Source organism: Gossypium hirsutum, chromosome A08, assembly GCF_007990345.1.
Source record: "Gossypium hirsutum isolate 1008001.06 chromosome A08, Gossypium_hirsutum_v2.1, whole genome shotgun sequence".
Lineage (NCBI taxonomy): Eukaryota > Viridiplantae > Streptophyta > Magnoliopsida > Malvales > Malvaceae > Gossypium > Gossypium hirsutum.
Window position 1 is genome coordinate 64633 of NC_053431.1, and position 25222 is coordinate 89854.

Consider the following 25222-nt stretch of genomic DNA (forward strand, 5'->3'; position numbering starts at 1 on the left):
CACAAACATGATATTCTTGGGAGGCTAATGTTGTAAAAGAAAAGAGGTTTAATGTGAAGGTTATTTTTCAAGGAAAAGATTAATTTAGAGCAAACATAGAAATAAGAAACTGAGTATCAATTTGTTCTCTCACCACTTGTAGTTCAATATCATTTAGCACAAAGTTAGAACCCCTCAATGAGTTTAGTTGCCTTGAAAAGTTCCACGGTAATGAGCAATCATCAGAAGAGATTCTACAATAGCAGAAAGTTAAGATCTGTTTAGATAAAATTTTACCACTCCTTAATTCTATAACTTTTAGTTTACCAGGAAATACATCATATAAACTTTGTTCAAACAAACAATTAGCACTCAGCTGCTGAAGAATGTGTCAGTCTCATAGAATCTAAAATATATAAGTTGTGTGATAGACAGAAGTAAGTTGAACATAGTCCATAAGAAGATACAAAAGAATAGAAGATATTAATAAATGAGAACTGAAGACTACAAATCTCTCAGTAGTTTTCACTCTTGAGCAGTTGTACAAAAACTTCGAACTGTTTGGCTTCATGCCATGAAAAGAACTTAACTATTTACCACTTAGAGGGCCAAATGAAGTAAAGGAATCTTCCTGGGAGGTTTATCAATGACACCTTTTCAGGGAAAAAAAATTTGTAAGAATGATAGAAGGATATTCTCAGGCACACCTTAAATACATCCTACACCAGTTAAATGTGTCATATCAGTTATATAAGTAATATTGCACTTTACCAGTCCATACCTCAACAAACAATTAACTTTGAAGTGCAACCAGATTTTCTTACACATCATATCACACCTATCAAAAAGAATTCCAGGTTGGTGATAAACATATTTATTTTCTTTGGAAATCTCATATTCCCTTCTTTTATGATGTAGGTAAACCACAAATTTGAATTTAGAGAAACAATTAATTGCTGCTTGCAAATAGAAGTACCATTTTAAACGGAAAATAGATTCATGAAGTATGCAGCTCATGGAAACAACATGACACAGAAAGTAGTCTAGGAAACTAAAACTAACTGATATTAGAACAACCATCTAGCGAGTGAATAGGGAATATGAGAGATCTTGCAGATTATCCATTACCTGCCCTCTTGCTTTGGTGAGTGCAATGGAGTCTTTGGTCTGATCTTACCTAAACCTGATAAACCAGAATAAATTTGGGTAATACCATGTTATTAGGATGTTGAAATTTGAAAACCAATATCACTGCATCAGTATCATGATAACATAGAAAACAAGCAATTAATCAAAGTTGAGACACCTTCTTTAGTGATGCACTAGCAGGTTAATTAGAGCCTAAATGAGTAAGGATAACTGTAATTCCTACTCTACACGCTAGCCACTTTCTTTGTTACTATTCTATTTAGAAGTTATCCACTTATCTTCTGGCGATTCCTACAGTGTCCAATTTTTGGCTTACTGTGGTTCTTTTATTTATATTTATAGGCAATCGTAAAATTAACTCTTCGTTTCAAACAACAATAAATTTCAAATAAAAAGAGGAAACTTCATGAAAAACAGTTGTTTATGTAAGTTTGCTTATAGTTCCTTTGGAAAATCGACTTCTGCATGACCTACTGCCTTAATGACTCCCTCCATTGTTAATGTATCATACCTTTAACTGAAAATGCAACATGAGCTTCATGAACCAGACTTCTTTCTGAACCCACCTCTGATTCATCATTAATAAGCATGTCGAAAACAGATAATTCTGGAAAAGTAAACGATGGAAAGAAAATTTGAAGAGAACTATATATTTAGTTAACAACATCAAGAAAAAAGAATCCTAATAGTATGCCGGAGTTACATATTGCAATAAGAAAATAATATACTTTTTTGGCTAGCTACCATCCTGTCAGGACATTTGGAAATTGTAAACCAAATTAGTTGAGATCTTGTATATAACCAATAGTCCAACATTACAACTTACGATTCTCAGCAGATGCATTCCAGAGATCCAAACTATCATTGGAAGCATTTAAATCATGATTATCATGATCGCTAAATGAAATCCTGCGCAGCAAAACAAGCATTAGCTTTTCACACTGTCAGCAAGCGTTCTTGATGATTTGAGAGAGTAGTCTTCATTTTAGTCAATGTACAATTATTATCTCAAAATATTACATTGCTTAAGCTTTCTTTATTTTTTTGGTAAAAGCAGATGCAATAGTAATTGAACATTAACATCAAGTTGTTAATATAAATAATTGTAGCTATGTTTAAATTTTTGCAGGTTTCTCTGACTAGCACCACCTAAATCAAAAGAGATTTGCTGTTTATGTGTAATAGAGGATATTTTTAGTCACATAAATATGATTTCAGCGCAACATAAAGTATTGACCTACTTTGGGCATTGTAACTCTCCTTGATAGCTTGCTGGTGGAGCACCTGCACCAGCAAATGGCATTTTGCACTGAAAACCCATGGATTCCAGAGAAGTTACATCCTAGTTCACAAAGTTATGCACAGAGATATTAACCGATACCTGCTTCCTTGATTTTAACAGAATAAGAAGGGGGTACTGAACTTGTAATGATCTTTGCTGGATCCTCTGGCATTTGATACTTAATTGTCGAAGGACCAGACTTACAATGACTTCCTACTTAGTTAAAAACAAAGAATACAAGGGAGAAAAACCAAGGCTGGTCAAAATTTGAACAACAGCATAAAATGAAACACGCCATCCATGTATCAAAAAGTAGTGATCTCTAGTGAGGCACTTCCTATGACTAGCATATAGTGGCCCTAATACATATGTCTATGAATATTGAGATAGATATAGTTCCCTGGTAAAAACACATTAGCATGTCCTTTCAAATTTGCACATGATGCATTAGTAGAGAAACCTACATATCGAATAAAGCACTGAAAACATACCACTGAAAGAAATGAACGGGTGACTCAGACATGAAAATAAGATTGAATATAACTTCAAGAGACATACAAAAATATTGCTAAATTCCTGCTGCAAAAGAGCAGAGCATGGAGGTCATAGATGCAGGTGATTATCAGCTTGACATTTCAAGCGATCTTATTTGGGTTGCCTAAATCAGTTGTCCGGCAAAAGAAATTTAGGACACTTACTGCTGGGTTAACACTTACCGACAGCAGAAAAAGTTGAGAGGTTTAGCAAGCTGAGGATATCCAGAGATCGACATTCCTTTTGATGTCGTCCAGCTATGCTAGTTTCATCAGCATGGCCCTCATAACCTGTTGTCTTTTCTTGTTGTTTCCTTTGTTCAAAGTATTGCCTTTGCCTTGACAATAGCAAGAAAAAGGAAAGCATCAAGTAGGAAATAATTTCCACAAAAGTAGGTGGCAGTTTATTGGATTTTATGTTACAGTCCTTGACAGGTAGGAAAATGATTGATGAGTAACAAATAAAAGTAAAAATAGAATAAGGTTGTGTACCTGTTGTGTGTAGATTTCCTTGACTGAGATTGTGGAGAGACAGGACAGCATGCACAAAAGTATTTGTATTATTTGAAGATACCCAATGGCAGTTGAAAATGAGATTGCCATAGTCATAGTCATAGTAATACTCTAAAAGTAGCGGTGTAGTTTGTTTATCACTATGTGATAATACAAATGTGGCAGAATATAATATTATATATAATTGAATAAAGCAAGAAAGTAGTAGTGAAATGTTGGGGAGAGAGGTGTGGGAGTAGAAATTAACTTATAGCAAGAAGTGAGCTTGGTTGGGTTGGGATGAAATGGTGGCACGTAAACTAGAAGTTCATGTAAATAGTTATAAAAGTACTAACCTAGGGAGCAAAATTATGAAGAGTGTAGCAAGCAACAAGTAAAAACCTCTGAGTGAATGAGTGAGTCTAGTCAAAAAGTGAAATTCAGATTAGGTAACGCTTACAATCGTGACTTTCCGTCTTGATCCCCCCATCCACTGCAGCATTATTCGCACCCTCTCTACAAATACTTGAAAATCTTGAATACAACGCAACAGAATACCTGAGATCCAGAGAGAGCAAATAAGCCTACAATTTTGATTAAGCTCTAAAAACCTAAGAGAGGTTTTCAGTCAAATTAATGAAGGAATGCAAACATTGAGACTTGAGAGTAAGACATGACTTATTGATCTAGAAAGAGCAGGAGACATAATCCGTTGTTAGTACAGAGAGAAAAGAACATTAATAAACTTTGGTATGTATAAATCAATCAATTGTGTTCAATGTTAAAATGAAGGATCTTATTATTCTTACCAGATATGATAGTGTTAGCAATAATGATAGTGGTAGTAAATGAGAAATTGGCTGTCAGTTAGTTTGAAAATCTGGCAACTCTAAGTGGCAGTAACAGAGTCAGAGATTGTGGAAAGGAAGAGAATGAAATCCATCCAAGGCAAGGCAAGGCAGCTGAGCTGAGGAAATCAAATGTGATGGATTGGAACTGTCAGGATGAAGGGTCCAAAAGCTTTTTCCTCAATTCAAATGCCGAATGAGTGAGTTATAGGGGTGAGCGAGTCGGTTATTTGTATGTAACTGACTTAACCGACATTAACCTAAGATATCCAACCGGCCTTGGAGTGCCATATCCAACCTAACTGAACCGACTTAACTTCTGTTGGTTCGGTCAGTTAACCAACTTTTTTTCAGGATATGGCATTTTTTACTGTACAATGTGAATTTTTATAGCAAATGAAAATTAGCTACTGGGAACCGAATATTTGGATATAAATTTTTAATTACAATACAATTACCAAGTTTATTGCTCTAACATTTATGTCAAAAATGAAATGCTGGAAAGTTTTGAGGAAAAATTCGCCCAGGAACTCAATAACAAGTAGAGGACGCCAAGAATTGAAGGACCATAACAGCACAAATAGGAAATTGTAGGTATATATAGCATCATCTGTGTCCGCAAATGGCTGAAATGGTTGCAATTAGATGATTTTAGAAATTAGAATAAATCAAATTTCATAAACAAAGTATGAATTAGTGAGGAGTTTTACTAAGAAAGAGTAACAAAAAATTGAAGAAAAGTAATTAAACATAAGTTAAGAAAAAATGAGAAGTTTTATTTATTTTAATCTATGAAACCTTTGAAAATTTTTTTAAAAAAGATTACCAAAAATTAAGTGGTAATCAATCACAAAGAACGCAAATAACAATCAATAACCACAAAAGTCAATGAGGTTCAATCCTAAATCAAGAAATACCTTAGTGAATCTGAAAGAGAAAGGTCGAATGGTGAGGTGGAGATGCCGCGGCTTGTAGAATGAGGGAGGCTATACGGTGTGAGTCTGTGAGATGAACGACGGTTGGGCGGTCGGGAGAACTAACGGAGGCGTCACCGCTTGAGAAGAAACTGAAAAAAAAAATGCTGTTGAAACTGTCGTTTTGGGTGGGATGGGGGATTTATTTTTTCTTTTGGATTATATTATGTGTTATATTCTTTATTTGGACCATGATTCATGATTTATTGTTATATCTATTTAATTTAGTTTAAATTTGTTGGGTTTAGGTTTTTAAATTTAGGGTTAAATCTATTTAATTTGTTGGGTTCCTGTATTAAATATAAATATTTGGGCTTGACCTATTATTGGGTTGGGTTAAATATAAAATATAAATGTATTTAAAATGTTTTTTTAACTATTAAGTCAATCGGTTGGATTAAAGATTTTAATAATTGATAACCAATCTCTCAAACCAATTTAATTAAACTCAAAATAGATTAAATTAATTATAATCGAAAATTATTGTCCTCTAACTAATTGTCAATCCCACAAACCCATGTGGAATTGTGGGAGGGAATTAGGGAATAATAATCAGTCTATTAGTGTTATTTGATTTGACTGATGAGGCCCTAGCATGGACCATCACCATACCCAATTTCTATCCATCCAATCCAATCTATATGCTACTAGAATGTTTTGCCGACCATGCACTATTTTAATTGCATTAAATAATAATGGCCTAGAGTTGGCTTGTTGGATTTATTATAAAAAAATCCATTTCAATTAAAAAGAAACCTCATCCTCAATTCTTTGTTAATAATTTATAAGATTAATGAAAACTTTAGTATTATGTTCTGGTCACCCGGTGACATGACTTTTCTAATTTATAACACCAGCCCAACCCTAAACCCAAGCCCCAAGCTTCAAATCCCTAAACCCAAGCCCCAAGCTTCAAATCCTTAGACCCAAAATCTAGACACTAAAAAATCTGAACCTCATACAAAAACAACTGAACCGGGCACTAAAAATACTGACCTCCCCGCCAACACCCCCTCTCCCACCTTTCCTCTGTAAGTAACCAAGTATCTTCTCATTTTACCTTTGGATTTGTTTGTAAAGGTAAGGCCGTCTCTGTCTGCTATCTTTTTCTTTTTCAAAGTCTCTGTTACTGTTTTCTTCTCTTTTATCGAAAAATTTTAAGGTCATTGTTGGATATTTCTTTTTAATTTCCATTTTCTCATCCATTTCATATGCTTGTTGCTAAACCGTTGTTCAATTTACTTGGTTGAGTTACTAGTATGATGTTCTTATATATACCCTATGGTAATTATTAGTTTTGAACAGGACTTTCCAACTGTTGTTTTCTGATTGATAGGTTTGCTCATGTCTTTGATTCAATTTCGTCTTACCCTGTCTTTCTTTACCAGCAGTATGGAGGATTCGCCCTCCTTTTCAACTAAAGAAATTTATTGGCTAGCATCATGCTTTTGGGGCATCATCACCTGCAAACTAGTAAGTAGTCCAATATGCTTTTGCTTTTATCAACGACATTTTTGGTGGATTGGAATTTCTTTCAGCTCTTTCTTCTTCGTAGATTTCGGTCAAATTCAATTGCTTTTATTAATCTTCGTTTTCTTTTCCATCTTTTATAAATTCAATACACTCTAATCTTGGTACTCGGTAAAACATCCTCAGCCTTCTCTAGTTCGTGTTACTTAAATTTTTTTTTTCCTAAATCTTGTTGATAGATTAGCTTCATAGGTAGCTTTTTTTTTCTGGCAATGGTAATAGTTATGGTTGTATAAAATTGCTTAGAATCCTATTCGGCCAGTTTCTACCATTTATTTTATCCAGAATTTAGGAATAGGAAGAGAATGGCTGTGAAGAGTACCTTAAAACAGAGAGGAAGAATAGGTTGGTTGAGAAAAAAAATGGTTTGGCACCAACAAGGATGCAACTAAATTGTGCTGACGCTCATAAAAGACCTGCCGTCCCGAGATTCTAACCTCAAATGAATCATAAAAAAGGTTTGGGAAACTTAGGATAAGACAGCCTCACACTGACCACAAAAAGACCCTGGTAGTGGTTCCACTTTTGGACCTGTATCTTTGAATTTTGGGTCAAAGTTATCCATATCTACATTTGCTGTCCATGCCTAGGTTGGAGTAGTTTATTAGGTTTGTTCTAAGTTGCCAAAGTTTGTGGACTATTTGGGGAAATTATCGAAATCAATTGAAGATTAGATTTAAACCACTTTATCTTAGGTTAATATATTTAGGACTGCCTAGAACTGCAGTATTAGATTTGTCATCAGTATGATGGAATTCACATTTCACTTTTATATTACAGAATGTATATATTTATCTAATTTCTGATACTCATATTCAGACATTCTTACACTGGGAGTATTTGAACTTTCCAAACAAAAGAATCATGCATTGGAAACATAATACAATTCTATCATTAAATAACATAATTGGGCTTTAGCTTTAGAAGTAAATTGAGTAGCTGGATAATAATTTCATTCGTTCTTTCTTTTTTTATATAGTAAAGGTAATTTCCCTTCTCTTTTTGGGTCTATTTGTTGGTATTTTTTATAGTTGAAATGTTTTAGAGATTAATGCAATGTATAAGTTATATGTCTTTTTTAACTACGTTACCAAGACTCTACATTTTTTTCTAAAATATGATGATCTAAATATATGGAAAAACTTTAAAAGATTTAGTATATCCATGTTGGACGCATCCTTGTATTGCATCTGACACTAACCCTCGATTCTAAGTAACAGCCTTTTAATACTGTGATACGAGTCACAAAAGCCCAAATTCTTGAAGGCGAGGTCCAATAAGCAAATTTCCAGCCCAATCAAGAAATCCATCCATACTTAGTTGAAAATCAGGCCAAATTGTCAAAGTAGCCAAAGTTGTAAAGTTTTATTTTTATTTATTTATTTATTTATTTATTTATTTATTTACTTAGTTTAAATTTTTATGTCAATATTCAGTCCAAGAGTCCCAGATAAAATGACCTTTGACCGAATTTCCATATTAAAATAATTAGGAGTTTTTTTTATTTTAGTTTTCTAATTAGATTAGGACTAGTTATAAGGCCTATTTAAAGGCATGGCTGTTCACCTTGTTAAACACTCATTATTATTAAAATTTCAGATTTGTTGAGAGCAGAATTTTTTTTGAGTTTTCTCCAAGATTTTTCTCTTGAGTTTTCTTTAGAAGTTGTTTTAACAATCTTGTGATTGTGGGAGCCATCTTCAACCTTCTTCTTGCCATTGATATTATCTGGAGGGGAAATTAGAGCCGTTTGAAGGGAGTTGTGAGATCTTTCGAGATTTCAAGGCTTCTTAGGACTTATCTTTTAATTTCTTACTGTCAATTCTTTCTTTATTTCTACTTGTGCTGAATCATTATCTAATCTATTTTCTTTTCTTATTGTGTTTTCAGCCTTTTTCTATCTTAAGGAATCAGCCCAAAATCCCCAATTTCTAGGGTTTTTCCATACTCTTTTTGGGTGAAATTAGATTGTCGAAATTTGGGAAAAACTATCTTTGTGTTCAATTGGGCAGAATCACAATCTCCTTGAGGGTTTCAAGAACCCTAACACTTATTTCTATTCTCAATTTGATTCTTTGCTGATTTGGGGATTTTATTTCAGATCTGAAAATTCAAAGTTCTAATCTTTTAATTTTTCTGTTTCGTTTCGGATCTGATTGTTTAGGGTTTTCGTAGGAGTTTCCCGTGACTTGGCAACTCGATCTTGGTCCGCGCGCAACCCCGTATCATTTGGTATCAGATTTTGGGCGTTTTGGGTGTTCTTGGTTGATTTCTAAACCGATCTCTATTTTTTAAAGCATAAACAGCAGTTTTACCCAGAAAAATTGTTTAAAAAAAATTCATTTGAGTGGGTAAACGTTGTCTGATTGATCTGAAATTTTACATACATGTTTTTGGCACTGTGATTGAATATAAAAAAATTATTCCCACAAAAAAATCAGTCAAAAAAGTCAAAAAAATCAAAAAATACGAAATTCAATAAAAATTTAAAAAAAGATTCAGCGGGTTGAATTTGGTGCCCAAAATTTCCAGATCAAAAATTCAATATATAAGGACACTCCAGATTTAATTTCGTGATTTTTGGAGATCGGGAACACCTCGAACGAAGTTGTCCAGTTACTCCGCAGTTTTTCGGGTTTTCTGTTTTCAGCAATTTTTATTTATTCTTAACTGTAGGTTTTCATTTGTTTACCTTTATTCTTCCTTTACGTTATCTAACACCTTCTTGTTTCTTGTGTTAGTAGGATTTAAACGTGTGCACAACTTCTTCCTCGGTGCAACACGAATCAATTGGTGTCTCGTCAGTTTTTGGCATCCTAGTGCAAATTAGGATTCTTTGGTAGTTTGGTTCACACTCTCTAATTGGTTGATATAAACTCTGATAAAGAACTCACAAGATTGAATTCGACCTCATTGAGAATTTGATTTTTCTTTTTGAGTGATTAATGGTGAGGTTTGCTAACTTTTATTTTTGAGTGTTGAGTGTTTATTTTTTACAGGTTTTGAAGATGTCTAAAGGTGATAATAATGATTCACTTATGAAAGTCCAACAACAGTTAGACGGACATACTGCTGCAATCACACAAATAAATGCTACACTTCAAGCATTGAATACTACTTTGAATGAGGTACGAGTGAATCAAAAACATCAATATCGAGATCCAATTAAGGAAGATAGGGATAACCAGCCCCATAGGTGCAACCCTCAACGTGTCCCTAGAATGGATGATGATTTTCATGATCGTGGACAATCATCTTTGGCAAAACCAAAGAGCGAGCAGCAACGAGAACATCTCTTTCGTACTCGCTGCCATGTACAAGGTAAGCTTTGTAGAGTTATTATTGATGGTGAAAGTTGCTCAAACATAGCCAGCACGACGATGGTGGAAAAGCTTTGCTTAACCACTACCAAGCATCCACAACCTTATCAACTACAAGGGCTTAGCAACGAAGGCCAATTTAGGGTCACTCAACAAGTGCGCATCGCCTTTTCTATCGGTAAGTATCAAGACGAAGTTGTGTGCGACGTAATGCCTATTCAAGCCTGCCATTTGTTGCTAGGAGAACCATGGCAACTGGATCGAAAAGTCACTCACGATGGTCGTACCAATAGGTATTCTTTCAAGCATCAAGGAAAGAAACTCACCTTAGTGCCGCTCACTCCGGAACAAGTCCATGAGGACCAAATCAAACTGAAAAATTCTGTTAAAACAAGTGAGGAAAAAGAAAAAGAGAATGAAAAAGAGCAAAAAGAGATTGAGAGTGAAAAAGAAATTGAAGAAAGAAAAGAAAATGAATTAGAAAAAGAAACAAAAGAAAAAGACGTGGAAAGGGTAGTGAGGAATGTTTCCACTAACCAAGATATGAATTTTTCTTGTGTTGCTACTTTTCAGGTTCCCGAAAGATCGAAAGATAACTTTCAACTTCAATACCTCTCAAATGAAAGACGCTTTCATACGATCAACTTAGGCAAAGATGAAATCACACTACATGATCCCGAAGGTAAGCGAGGTAAGGAAATTTTAGAAACCGAGTCCAGTGCAGATTTGAAAATTATTGATAAAACTTTTGGTGACTTAGTTCTTAAAAGATCCCCTCATTTTGATCCGATTAATTGTTACTCTTCGATTGTGGTTGATAAAGTCATTACGAAAAGAAGCGTGATTTGTTATTCTCTTGATTTACCTTGTGTAAAATCCTTGAATTTGTCCAAATCTGTTTTGGAGAATAAAGTAACGAAATTTTCCAAATTTGTTTTCAATTTATATTCGTGCCTTAAACAGTTTATGTGGTTGTACATGAAGTTTGAGTTCCATTTGACAAAGGTTAACTCAACAACGGAGATTCGACTACACTATGCCCCCGATGAGCGAAGGTTTGTTTTAAATGAAAAAGGTAAAATCGACCCTTATTCTTCTGCTTATCGAGGTAAGATGCTTGAAACCTTTGAAACACTTTTGTACTCCTCGGATAGTGATAAAGATCGTGTTGATGAACACTTAGATCGAAACGTGCTTGACTGTCCTATTTTATTTATTGATGATCTATCTGTTTTGATGGTTGATAAAAAAATTCTTGTTTTTGATAATGCATGTGTGAGTGAATCTATAGACCGTCGATTAATGCATGGTATGATTATGCAACTCTGTGAACCATGTGAATCTTTTCAAATACCTACTTGTGACGATTATGTTTACCATTTGATTTATTACTCGCAATTTATTCATGGTTTGTGGGAACAATGTGAGACGACTGAATGCCTTAAAACATGTCCATCTTTGTTTCAAATATTTGACGAGGCAGTGGTGAGTAAATTAGATTGTTTGCATGGTAATCTGAATCTGTCCATTCACATGCGTTATACATGTTCTGTTATGCTTATGATTGGACTACAAGCTTGTTTTCGTTGCTATTTACTATCTCATGGCTATTCTTTTCAGTGGACTCAATTGCCATTAGTCCCGTTCGATAGAGGAAAGTCGAGTTCATTTGATTTTTCAGATTCGAGGACGAATCTTTTTGAGGAAGGGGGGAATGATACGAGTCACAAAAGCCCAAATTCTTGAAGGCGAGGCCCAATAAGCAAATTCCCAGCCCAATCAAGAAATCCATCCATACTTAGTTGAAAATCAGGCCAAATTGTCAAAGTGGTCCAAGTTGTAAAGTTTTATTTTTATTTTTATTTATTTATTTACTTAGTTTAAATTTTTATGTCAATATTCAGTCCAAGAGTCCCAGATAAAATGACCTTTGACCGAATTTCCATATTAAAATAATTAGGAGTTTTTTTTATTTTAGTTTTCTAATTAGATTAGGACTAGTTATAAGGCCTATTTAAAGGCATGGCTGTCCACCTTGTTAAACACTTATCATTATTATTAAAATTTCAGATTTGTTGAGAGCAGAATTTTCTTTGAGTTTTCTCCAAGATTTTTCTCTTGAGTTTTCTTTAGAAGTTGTTTTAACAATCTTGTGATTGTGGGAGCCATCTTCAACCTTCTTCTTGCCATTGATATTCTTTGGAGGGGAGATTAGAGCCGTTTGAAGGGAGTTGTGAGATCTTTCGAGATTTCAAGGCTTCTTAAGACTTATCTTTTAATTTCTTACTGTCAATTCTTTCTTTATTTCTACTTGTGCTGAATCATTATCTAATCTATTTTCTGTTCTTATTGTGTTTTCAGCCTTTTTCTATCTTAAGGAATCAGCCCAAAAATCCCCAATTTCTAGGGTTTTTCCATACTCTTTTTGGGTGAAATTAGATTGTCGAAATTTGGGGAAAACTATCTTGGTGTTCAATTGGGCAGAATCACAATCTCCTTGAGGGTTTCAAGAACCCTAACACTTATTTCTATTCTCAATTTGATTCTTTACTGATTTGGGGATTTTATTTCAGATCTGGAAATTCAAAGTTCTAATCTTTTAATTTTTCTGTTTCGTTTCGGATCTGATTGTTTAGGGTTTTCGTAGGAGTTTCCCATGACTTGGCAACTCGATCTTGGTCCGCGCGTAACCCCGTATCATACTGTTTTGACATAGTCTCTCTCCCTCTATTTAAGTTCTAAATATGTTCGATTTTATTCTTGCAGGTCTATGATATAACAGGTTTTATCACCCCTTTTTGTTTCAAAGGATATGGAAAACTAAGTGATAAAGAAAAAATGGAATGGAACAATCGGTGCAATTTTGTCCTATGTTCTTTTCTTTTTTTTTTTCCTTTTTCTTGTATAAAAGTTTGTTCAAAATATAATTTACTTTCCTAAATTTCTTTGCAACCTTGATCTAGATAGCCTTATCTTGTACAGGGGATTTTCAACTTTCCATGCTTTAATTGCAGCATGGGCTTCTCTCTACCTCCTACTATTCTCAGATCTTTTTAACGAGGATTCCAGTAATGACTTGATTGTTAATAGAAGCTCTATTATATCGAACATGGTCTTAGGGGTAAGCTACAATTTTATCAATATGTGAACTGATTGCCTGGTTTTATTCTTTTCCTTTGATTAACATAGCCTCGGGAGCTCAAATTAGTCTATAAGATGAGTAATATTTGGACTATCAATTTGTATAATTTAATGGTATGCGGTTTGCAAAAATATGTTTAATGCTGCTTTACAATTTGCTAAACTTTGATCATGATGACTTTCTTTTCCTTCAATTTTGCCTGTAACTTGCTTGGTATTATTTGTTGATGGTTAACTTGAAACATATTTCTTATTGTTTTTCCTAATCATTCTCTTGTACAGTTCTCTATTGGTTATTTTCTATCAGACTTGGCAATGGTTTTTTGGCATTTCCCAGCTTTAGGAGGTCTGGAGTATGTAAGTAGAGAATCATGCCTGATATTATTTATATTATTGTTTTGTAAGGTTATATTACTGCTCTGAATTAGTCTCAGTTCCCAGAAGCAATTTAATTTAAAACATCTGCTTAACCAATAATTGTGTTTCTTCAAAAAAGCTTTTGGTGTTTTGCTGCTCTCTCCTTGAAATATTGGATCAACTGACATGCTCGTTTCGAAATTGGATGCTTAGGATTTGATTGGCCTAGATCTTTTATAAAAATCTGGTGTTCAATTAGATCTCTTCTAGTGCTGTAGAAGATAAAATACTTAACGTAATATACATTTTTCTAATAAATGAAAAATATGAAAAAAAAAACTGAACTTTACTAAACTAAGGGTTTTATTGATACAATATAAGAATGTGGCAACGAGGTCGGAGGCGGTTCACTCAATGGGCTGAGAATTGTAAGTGGGTTATGGAGGAAAGATTGGAAGAAGTTTAGTCAAGAGAGAGAAGTGGTAGTAGATAGATTGGTCCTCTCTCGTTATGAGGTTTGAGGGGAGTATTTAAGGGGAACACTTATAAGCAATGTGTCCTTGTTTTATTGGTGGGCTTGTTATTCAAAGTGGGTGCCTTATTAGAGTGGCTATGTGATTTGATGTAACGAGGATAAAGAGTGGTGACAACAGGGTGGTTTAGCTTGGTGTGATGTGGCCTTGGGCAGAGGGTGGTGATTGGCGGGGTTATTCTGTTTGGTGGAGTTTTCCCAATTGTTGAGGTCTGGCGAAGGTATGTTAAGTGAGGATATGTGTAACAATTGCCCTCAGTTGAAGGGAAGGCTATAAAGTAACCTTACCTGAGACAAAAAGTATTAGTGAAGTTTCTATGTCGTGGGCAAGTTCTGTGTAGAAAATTTTCTGCCTATTTTATTTCGTAAAATTGGAGGAAATTTTTGCGAAGTTTTTGATTTGATTGTTCTTGTGAAATTCGCACAAGGCCTTAGAGGCAAAGTGATACGGGGTTGCGCGCGGACCAAGATCGAGTTGCCAAGTCACGAGAAACTCCTACGAAAACCCTAAACAATTAGATCTGAAACGAAACAGAAAATTAAAAGATTAGATTTTTGAATTTTCAGATCTGAAATAAAATCCCCAAATCAGCAAAGAATCAAATTGAGAATAGAAATAAGTGTTAGGGTTCTTGAAACCCTCAAGGAGATTGTGATTCTGCCCAATTGAACACCAAGATAGTTTTCCCCAAATTTCGACAATCTAATTTCACCCAAAAAGAGTATGGAAAAACCCTAGAAATTGGGGATTTTTGGGCTGATTCCTTAAGATAGAAAAAGGCTGAAAACACAATAAGAACAGAAAATAGATTAGATAATGATTCAGCACAAGTAGAAATAAAGAAAGAATTGACAGTAAGAAATTAAAAGATAAGTCCTAAGAAGCCTTGAAATCTCGAAAGATCTCACAACTCCCTTCAAACGGCTCTAATCTCCCCTCCAAAGAATATCAATGGCAAGAAGAAGGTTGAAGATGGCTCCCACAATAAAAAAGATTGTTAAAACAACTTCTAAAGAAAACTCAAGAGAAAATCCTTGAAGAACTCAAAGAGAATTTTCACTCAAATCAAATCTGAAATTTTTAATGTAATTGTAATGTAATGTAGGGTGGTTGGCCAAGCCATATAAATAGGCCTTTCAAATGTTTTCCTAATTTAATTAGAACACTAAAACTAAAACTAAAAAAAAAACTCCTAATTATTTTAATATGGAAATTCGGCCAAGGGTCTTTTATTTGGGACTCTTGGATAAACATTTAAACTAAGTAAAATAAATAAATAAATAAAAATAAAACTTTACAACTTGGGCCACTTTGACAATTTGGCCTGATTTTCAACTAAGTATGGGTGGATTTCTTGATTGGGCTTGAAATCTTCTTATTGGGCCTCGCCTTCAAGAATTTGGGCTTTTGTGACTCGTATCACAAAGTGTAAACATTCAACGTATGAATGCATGAAGCCTTGGAGGCAAGTATAAATGTGCAAGGTGTTCTTGGAAACGCTATTTATCTAAAAAGGTTAAATGTGCCTGAAGAGGCTTTGTTTTTGAAAAGTTTAGTTGTTTGAGAAGTTGAAGTGTGCCTTGAAGGCTAAGTATTTGAGAGGACAAAGTTTGCCTTAAAGGCTAAGTGCCGAAGAAGACGAAGTATGCCTTGAAGGCTGTGTCTAAGAATAGCAAGCATGTCTCGTAGGTTAAGTGTTTGAGAAGTAGAAGTATGCATTAAAAGCTAAGTTCCTGGAAATATGTGCTTGAACATCGCACAATATTTTTCCCTAAAAAACTTTTAATTACTTATATAATTGTACCTTCATTGAGGTATGCCTGAAAAGGTTGAAAGGTACTCGCCAATGGAATATGCTCTTGATATTTATTACTGCAAAGCTTGAGGAATGTTAGTAATTATTTATAATATGCGTAAGTTATACAATGCTTATCCTTTAGCTGGGTATGCATGGAAGTGAGCTTGGCATATGTGGCCATGGGCGGAGTGTGGTATTTGGCAGGTTTATTTTGTTTGGTGGGGTTGTCCCAAACTCCCAATTGTAGAGTTCTGGCGAGGTATGTTAAGCAAGAGATGTGTAATAGGTTTATATGCTGCCAGTGAACTATGTTGTGACACATTATTTATTTACAAATAATCAATTTTATAATGATTTTAAAATAAATATAGTATCTTTTTAATAGCTGACTTCATGTGGTTCCATGCTAGTGTATAGCTTTGTTTGAATGCCAAAATGACCTTTCCACATAATCTAAAAAATTTTAAATCTGAGAGCCACACTCAATGCTTATGCTTTTTCCGTAGAAAACTCTCCCTGAAGCTAGCCAAACACCCACTAAGTGGTTCATTTTGTTGATTTCCTATCTCTGTCAGGTCTTGCACCATGGGCTATCCATGTTTTCAATTTCTCTCTCCCTCATGAGCAGTCAAGGGCAGATTTACATATTAATGGTTCTCTTTTCAGAGAGCACAACACCTTTTGTAAATATAAGATGGTTAGTTAACAATTTAAAATTTGTTAAATCTTTCTTCTCGCTTGTTCATCAACATTGTCTCACTACTATGACTGCAATTCCAGGTACTTGGATGTTGCTGGTCGGAAAAGCTCTACCATTTATATCTACAATGGCATTGCATTGTTCTTTGGGTGGTTGGTACTGATGCACATACCTCAAATCTTGGATCTTTTCTATTGTCGTATTGTTAATTTTCTGCATTCTGTGGTCCATGTTGGTCCATTAACATTAAAGATAGGAATGAGAAAAATTGGCAGGAAGCACATTGCTTATATAAATAAAGGGCGTGTTTTATAAATAAGAATATGCAAAACTTGCTAAAAGTGTAAGGACCCCTCTGCATCCATTTAGCTCATCTAATGACATGGCTTCAGTCCTTGGATGAATCATCAGTCTTTCTAATCGATCACTTTTTGTCCCAACCCCTTAATATAAAATTCTTGACTTGGTTTTCTTAAAAAATGAAAAATATTGACTTTATATTTGGATGAATCATCAATCTTTCTTTTGTCCTGGAAGAAAAAAGGAAAAAGGAATCATCAATCTCTCGTAGCAGATGTCTTATGACATTGTTGATATTCTGCTTGCTTTCTCTTCCATTTTATTGACGTCGCGCGACTGACAGACAGACATGACATCTACTTGTGATGATTTTAGATTGCAAGGATTTTTCTGTTCATCTATTTTTTTGCCCACATGTTTAACCACTTTGATGAGGTGAGTGTTCGAGTACATGAGCTTATATATTTACTTAAAAATGTTTTCTTTTTCATTTATTTTTTTGTTCGTTGATTTTTACTAGGCTGTTATACCCCAAACATTTTTTTATTTGATTAGTGAATTGATGAATAAAACAGGTCAAGAAGATATTTCCGTTGGGGTTCTACAGCTTGCTCACTGTACCTCCGGTGCTGGGGTTGATGAATGTGGTATGGTTTTGGAAGATCGTGAAGGGATTGATTAAAACAATTTCAAAAGCAAGACACTGAGAATAAGATCAATCCGAATTAATATTTATTTTCTGTGTAATGTTAAAAAATTGAAGAAAATCCAATTAATATTTGTCTATTGTGTGAAATTATAAAATAATATGGATAATTGTGAAACAGTGAAACGTGGCGCCGACCGGTTAGATATATGGCTATGTCCAAGGTTTCCTCAATTTTTTTCTAGACCTACAGAAGTCAATGTTGTATTGTTGCGTCGATTTATTAGGGATTTAGAGGATAAATTATAATAATAATCACTTTGTTTGTTTTAAATTATATTTTAGTCACTTATGTTAGAAATGTTATGTTTTAGTTATTTATGTTATTGTTTTGTTATGAAGTGGTTATTTTACTATTAAGCTTCGTTGTCTCTCTTATAACGATTTTATACGACACTTTAAATGGATTTTAAATGTCAATTTGAATGTCATTTTTTAACAAAATGATAATGTAAGTGATTAATCATTTTAAACATAAATAATTAAATTAAAATATAATTAAGGTAAATAAAAATAACTATTTTAATAGTTTATCCTTTTTTAAATACGGAAAAATTGTTTAAATCTCTAAATATTTTTTAAAATTGGTCTTTTCTTTTAATTTATCCTATCTATTATTTAATTTTTTATTTTATTTGGTACTTTTATAAGAAATAAAAATGGCAAGGCGAAAAAATTGGTATACATATGGTTCTCATAATTCAAAAAAAAAATATTTTTGATCAAATAAATTATTAATATATCATTTGATATTTAAATTTAATGTTTTTTTTCCTAATATGGTCTATTAATTTTTTGTCTAATTTAATATTGTGTTTAACAAAATTTATATATTTTTGTACTCAAATGTAATTATGTTAATTTTTAAGATTTTTTCGATAAAAATTATTTATTAGTATTATTATGTTTGAATTTTTTATAATTTAGTTAATAAAATAAATTTAGAGTTAATTATAAGTTTTTTCAATTGTGTTTCATTGTCAAATATAACGATATGATTTAATTTAAATTTAGAGTTAATTTGATAAAAGTCAATTATTAATTATAAATTTTCATTCATTTAGTACTAAAATCTGAATTAAATGTTAAAAATGGTAACATTATTATCTTTGATATTGTATCAATTTAAAATATATATATATAAATAGCATATTAAAAAAGTTAATCAGCTCAGGAATAAAAAAACCCTTTCCTTTCTCTCTGTTGACCCTGTGAGTAGGCGTGTTCGCATTTTACCTATGGATTTCCTCCCCTTTGTTGACCCTGTAAGCAACCAAGTGTCTACTCATTTTACCTATGGACGTGCTCGTAAAGGTAAGACTACCCCCCCCCCCCCTTCTCTCTCATCTCTTTTATTGAGAGGACATCGTTGGATATTTCTTTTTATTTGCCATTTTCATCCATTTCTTACGCTTGTTGTTAAACCGTTGCTCATGACTTATTCAACAGGATTTTGCACCCTGTTCGGTGGGTGGGATCAAAACTTGGGCACCCAAATGCACTTATTTTCTAATTGACCATAGAGCATATTATTATAATAGGAAAAAAAAGAGAAGGGTTTTTTTTACTTTCTTTTTTATTGAAAGAAAAAGCTAGATCTGTTTGTTCCTAGGAGTTTACGACCAGCAAATGAAGAGCCTCACTTCATCATCTCATCTGATTTAAAACTGAATCACTCAAACTACCAACAGAAGAGACACACGCATATACGTACATACATATGCATATTTAAAAAATACGTACACACTACATTTTAAATTTGAGTAAGAAATATATTGAAGCATGTGGAGGAGGTTGTGGTGGCGCGAGGCTTTGAAGCAGGGTGTGTCTGCGGCCGTTGGGAGGAGACTTCCGCCTCCTCCGCCGAACCCGCTGCTGTTGGGTGGAGTGACATTGGGAACCAATTTAGTATTCCGCGGTACAAAAATTAGGTTTTCTTCTTCATCTTGTGATGCCAATGCAACCTCTGATTCCAAAAAGGCAGGAGCAGGAGTGGACAGCGTAACATTCGGGGAGGCCAAGAAGCTGATGAGGCTTGTCAATGTGGAATCACTCAAGACCAAGCTAGGGATGGAAGGCAAAGAGGTGATCGGCTACTCGGAGTTGTTAAAGGCTTGCGAGAGCATGGGCATTGCGAGATCTCTGGACGAGGCCATCGCTTTTGCACGCGTTCTCGATGAGGCAGGCGTCGCACTTCTGTTCCGCGACAAGGTTTATCTTCATCCTGATAAGGTGCCCTCCCTCTTTTGACCTTTACTCTCTTGTATTATCTGTCTCTTTATATTAACGCATTTCCTTTTTTCCCCCTTCTGATCCAATCCGTGATTCTTGATTGATAATCGAGTGAAGAATGTTTGGCAATGGATTTACCAATCGAATGCCCCATCAAGTTCATTTTATTCTTTTTAATTCCAGTTCTAATGTTTAATTTGTCATTGTCATTGCCTTTGCCTTCGTCTCTCCATTATTTTCAACTGTTGTCTTGAATGCCTTTATATAGCATATATCATTTCTTATGTACACACACACACACTTTAATCAATTTTTTTGTAGGATTTAACATTTTAACAATTCAGTAGTTGAATATTTGTTAATACCGTTAGATTGTTAAAATATTATTCATATGGAGTGGGTAAAACTGAGGTAGTAAGGTAGTTTTACAATAGTGTGAGTGCCTCTCTCTAGATATATCTAGCAAATGAAATACAAATTCGGTCTATTAGATTGGACAACCGGACTGATAGTGTGAAGTGGGTAAGTAAAAAGATTAAGGGGAGATCTTTGGTCTCAATCATTTTAAGATTCGCTTTGTCAGCTTGCATTTACTGGATTTGGAGGGAAAGGAACCATAGGCAATTTGGGGTAGACATCATAGCGAGCAAGAGTTGTTGAGCTAAATCAAAGAAATTGTCCAGATGAGGTTACAGGGAGCTGCTGTTAACATAGGGATGTAAGGAATAGCAGTTATGAATTGATTGGCGAATCAGTTTTACTGTATAGGTTTTTTTTTCTTTTTTATTTTGTACAGGTTTAATTGAACATGTGATAGAATGTACAGAGGTTTTCAGTAGCAGATTTCTGCTTACTTGGGTAATAAAATTCAATTATCCAAAAAAAAATTGGTCTATTAGGCTATTAGGTGTTAGAAAACAATAGTTTACTATTTTTATTGCATTTTAGTAAAATAAAGAAATGAGCATCTATTATGCTATTTAAATATTTTGTAAAGGAAAAGAAAAAACCAGAACGAAGCTAGTCACTGATCCTTAACCAAAAGTTCTACATTCCTGTCATGTCTATAATCCAAGGTGGGGGAGTAATGTTTCTCATTTACTCCAGTCATCATCTATGCATCAGACATGCACACACGCACCCAAAAGTCACCCCAAAGTCATCCGGTAACAACATATATAAGGTCCAAGCCGTTTAAAGCATTTGTTTCATGCATGAATCTGTAGCATAATCGCTTTTCTGCAGATGACTACCCTCAGTGTCTGTGTTGTGCAATGAATTGTTTGACATGTCAATACCATGCCGTGTTTCAAGGTCAATTGTTTAATTGGTAGCCTCTTTCAGGTTTGTCTGCACCTTAGTTCAAGCCTTGCACTTAGTTGTGGTTCACCTCTTATTTAAATAAGATGCATAAGCATTATTGTCATCTCCTTCCCAAATACACCCCTGCCCCCCCCCCCCAAAAAAAAAAGGGTCATATTCTTTGCAATAACTCCAGACCATTCCCTCAGTTCTCCTTTGCATTCACGAATGTTACCTCCTTTAGCTGCTAGAAGGATATCAATCCTTAAGTTTGAAATGCTCCTGCACTTTCAACCCAACTCAATTGCTATATATATAACGAATGAAATATAAATTCCCTCTATTAGGCTGTTAGGCTTCAGAAAACACTAGATTACTTTTTTTATTACGTTTTAGTAAAATAAAACAAATGGGCATCTATTAGGCTATTTAAATATTTTGTAAAAGAAAAAACCTGCATGAAGCTAGTCACTGATCCTTATTAATATATTATATTAATATATTATGTCTTAACCAAAAGTAATACATTTCTGTCCTGTCTATAATCCTTGGGGGTAAGTTATTTCTTTCATGTGCTTGTTTAAGAATAGATTCGTCTCCAGTCTTCATCTATGCATCAACAACGCACCCTAAAAGTCATCTGGTATTTGTACAAGTGCTATTCCTTTTTCTTTTTTTATAGAAAGATGGTAACTGGTGAGGTTTTAAGGATTAGAGTTGGATTCTGTTGAGGTTTATGCTTATATCTAACCATTAACTCGGTACTTTATCATCTTCCTCTTTACTCATTGAAATCTTTCTGTTTAAATTAAAATCAATGAGAACAATTAATCTTGGTGGACCTTCATTTTGGTTTATCAAGGTGGAATCTTTTCTCCTTGTATCATCATGTCATATCACTTCAAGACTTTGAGTGTAATTGTATTGTATATATTGGAAATAGCATCTCATGCCCAAATATTTGCTATTATGAAAAAGGACTGATGAGCATGCTTATGAACCCAATTTTGCAACAACCAGTGGTTATGAACCCATAAATCTCATATAATTGCTCTACATCCTTGCATTTTTGCACCATTACTTATCTGCAGATGATCACCTTCAGTCAATGCGTTGTTCAATAAATTGTTTGACATGTCAATACCTTGTGCTTAGGCCAGATAAATGGTATCTTTTTGTCCAAGGCAAATTGTTTAGTTGGTAGCCTCTTTCAAGTTTGTCTGCACCTCACTTCAAGCCTTGCACTGAGTTTTGCTTGACCTCTTATTTAAATGAGATGCATAAGCATTATTGTCATCCCCTTCAACAACACCCCCCCCCCAAAAAAAAAAATGGAAACCCCACATTCTTTACAATAACTCCAGACCATTCCCAATTTCTCCCTTGCAGTCATGACTATGAACTCCTTTACTTTAGCTCCTAGAAGGATATGAATCCCTAAAGTTAGAAATGCTCCTACACTTCCAACCCATCTTAAATTGCTTTTATATCAAATGTATTTAAAAACTTATGCAGCTGTTCTTTTCTTCCCCAACGTTCATATTTGACTTCATTAAGAATTGCCTTATCATTTTACCCTAATTGTGAAGGATACAGACTGAATTTGCATTTTGTAGGTGGTGGATCTAATTAGAAGAGCAGTACCTCTTGCTTTGACTCCTGAAGATGACCCTATAAGAGATGAGCTAAAGAGGCTGCAGGAGAAGAAGGAAGAAATTGATGTGCTAGCACATAAGCAAGTTCGGCGCATCCTTTGGAGTGGTCTAGGATTAGCGATGGTACAAGTTGGACTGTTCTTCCGGCTAACGTTTTGGGAATTCTCATGGGATGTAATGGAACCGATTGCATTTTTCACCACGGCCACTGGCATAGTCATGGGCTATGCTTACTTCCTTTTGACTTCAAGAGATCCCACGTATCAAGATCTAATGAAGAGGCTTTTTCTGTCGAGGCAAAGGAAACTGTTCAAGAAGCATAAATTTGACATTGACAGGTTGAAGGAGTTACAAAACAAGTGCAAAACATCTCTGGATGCGTCTGCATCTATCCGGAATCGTGTAGGATTGGAAGTAGAACTAGATGATGCCTTACACAAGGATTAGGCTTTATCCCCACCTTCACTTCGGTTGCTTTCTTATTCTTATTATTATTTATCTTGATAACCATTTCTAACATAAATCAAAGCTTAATCCTTTTCCTCATTTATCCATTTCTTTATTTCTTTCTTCATTGCTATCTGTTTACGTATCTGGCATGATAATCTTTAGTCTTATATTTTTTGTGAAAGAAGTTTTATTAGCTAACATAGCACAGGATTTTGCATGTGAATGTGATACATGATAATCTGTCTGTCAACATATTAAAATTGCCAAATTATTTTGCAACAAATTCCGAGAAGAAACCTGGAGGCAAGTCATGCACTTGAATCCAAAAGGAAGAAAACACCAACGGGACTCGCATCAGATCCTCATCCTCCTTTAATCGATGAATAACCAAAATTTGGTTATGAAAAGTCCATGGAGCGCCGGTAATTACACGATCAACATCTAACTCGTGGTAAAACTTGAATAAATGCCTTTTCCCCTAGATTTAAGACTTGAGCCCCTCCAAGGGGATGCTATAGGTTAGCCATTGTTTTCCTCTCTGTCAGGAAATGGACCACCCTTGCTGTTAAAAAACAACTCACCAAGTAAAACTCGTATACTGATTTTTGATATTCGACTTCACCAGAAAGAAGTCATGCTTCTTCTCCATCCTCAATACTTAGATCTACCATTCTTTTCTCCATTTGATAAAAAACAATGAAAATGAATATAACATTAATACGACACGAGACAGAGAATCAGAGCCGTGAAAGACCTTAAGACAAAACAATACAAAAGCATGCCACAGGCAAACAGAAGAAAACCGTTCTACAGAGAGCAGACATTTATACTTTTGGATTAGACAAGTTATCAATAATAAACCTAGGATTAATCTTAAGAAAACAGGTAGCACTAGGGAAAGAAAAATGTTGACAAATTCCATGTCTTAAGTGCTTATGCCTTGGGGAGTTGTTTGGGCACAACGAGACTTTATAGGGAAATTAAGGAAGGTTTGGTCGTAGACAATAAAAAAAAAGAACTATATTGAAAACTTTTACTGCATGGTCGTCCTGGTCAATGTAGATCAATAACATGAATCAACATGCATGTATAGTCTTCTTTTTTATTTTTATTTTTAAGTTGACATTAGATTTCAAAGCAATAAAGTAATCATATATAACATTAAAGGCAACATGGTAGTTGCTTTTCTAAGGCACAAATTTCTTGAGGAAATCGACTTCTCTGAGAAAAAAATTTGTTTTCGAAGTGTTATTCTTTAAGTAATTGGTTGGGACTTTAACAATCGAATATATTGTCTCCAAGTCAGAGTTTTGTCCCCAGCATTTAAGGAGAGCTGTGTGTAATTTACATAGAGGGAAGCTTCAATCTATGAAAATAGATATCCGTAAAATTCGATTGAGAATAAATATTTAGTATTGAATGTGTGAACAATAAAGTGTATATATAAACTATTTTATACCCATGGAAAAGTTGAATTATGGTTTGATTTTCTAGTGCTCTTTCCTTCTTTTAATTCATAATAAAATAGTCATTAAGTGCGTGTGTTTATATCTATTTATATATTATTTTTGAGCAATTCAAGTCTTCTTTCATCCATTACATAAATTTATAACTTGGCTTACGGTGGGTGATATATTAATAACTAATAGCTTATGAAATTTAAAGAAAAACTCATATCTTATCAAGATAAAAAAAAATCCATACCTTTTTTTTAATATATGAGTTTTTTACAACTTAATTCCATATACTATTTTATTGTACATACAAAATTATTTCAAAAATGTTAAATTCATTTTTTATTTAATTTAATGTTAAATTGATTGTACAAATTATGACAAAAAATAATAATTTTATTTTTTATACTTCTATTGGTACTTACAATAATCTTTAAAATAAAATTTAATTTTCATAATTATCCAACGAAAGTTTTTTCAAAGACAA

The 25222-nt window shown here is 34.1% G+C and overlaps 4 protein-coding genes across 10 annotated transcripts in view; 3 read left to right on the forward strand and 1 right to left on the reverse strand.

The window, feature by feature from the left end:
• Positions 1-5429, reverse strand: part of LOC107938420 (uncharacterized) — a 9320-nt gene extending 3891 nt beyond the window's left edge. For all 4 annotated transcript variants that reach the window (XR_005899999.1, XM_041075454.1, XM_041075453.1 and 1 more), the window contains exons 1-10: positions 5201-5429; positions 3896-3993; positions 3436-3458; positions 3127-3281; positions 2510-2623; positions 2370-2412; positions 1955-2037; positions 1640-1735; positions 1108-1162; positions 134-233 (exon numbers count right to left, since the gene is read on the reverse strand). Coding sequence is in view for 3 of the 4 variants with exons in the window: in XM_041075454.1 (XP_040931388.1) it covers positions 134-233; positions 1108-1162; positions 1640-1735; positions 1955-2037; positions 2370-2412; positions 2510-2623; positions 3127-3281; positions 3436-3458; positions 3896-3937 (711 nt within the window). In the remaining variant the exon portion in view is untranslated. The remainder of the gene's footprint in view (positions 1-133; positions 234-1107; positions 1163-1639; positions 1736-1954; positions 2038-2369; positions 2413-2509; positions 2624-3126; positions 3282-3435; positions 3459-3895; positions 3994-5200) is intronic.
• A 747-nt stretch (positions 5430-6176) lies between these two features.
• LOC121204824 (uncharacterized) lies at positions 6177-12211 on the forward strand. 4 transcript variants are annotated; one of them, XM_041075468.1, is made up of 3 exons: positions 6177-6337; positions 6646-6730; positions 9787-12211. In XM_041075468.1, the coding sequence occupies exons 2-3, from the start codon at positions 6650-6652 to the stop codon at positions 11851-11853; spliced, it is 2148 nt and encodes a 715-aa protein (XP_040931402.1). In that variant the 5' UTR covers positions 6177-6337; positions 6646-6649; the 3' UTR covers positions 11854-12211. The 4 variants fall into 4 exon arrangements, with proteins under 4 accessions (XP_040931402.1, XP_040931401.1, XP_040931400.1 ...); XM_041075467.1 differs by having other exon boundaries at positions 6649-6730; positions 9787-12191; XM_041075466.1 differs by having other exon boundaries at positions 6594-6730; positions 9787-12190.
• Positions 12212-12849: 638 nt separating this feature from the next.
• LOC107938406 (TLC domain-containing protein 4-B-like) lies at positions 12850-17788 on the forward strand (the record flags this gene model as incomplete). Its single annotated transcript, XM_016871554.2, has 7 exons — positions 12850-12962; positions 13090-13228; positions 13531-13605; positions 16512-16633; positions 16717-16792; positions 17312-17371; positions 17512-17788. Coding segments are annotated over 7 exons (717 nt in total), but the record flags the coding sequence as incomplete, so codon positions are not given.
• A 1017-nt stretch (positions 17789-18805) lies between these two features.
• LOC107946918 (calcium uniporter protein 6, mitochondrial) lies at positions 18806-23377 on the forward strand. The gene is made up of 3 exons (XM_016881419.2): positions 18806-18956; positions 19092-19874; positions 22793-23377. Exons 2-3 carry the CDS (start codon positions 19425-19427, stop codon positions 23276-23278), a joined length of 936 nt encoding a protein of 311 aa, XP_016736908.1. The 5' UTR covers positions 18806-18956; positions 19092-19424; the 3' UTR covers positions 23279-23377.
• Positions 23378-25222: the final 1845 nt, after the last annotated feature.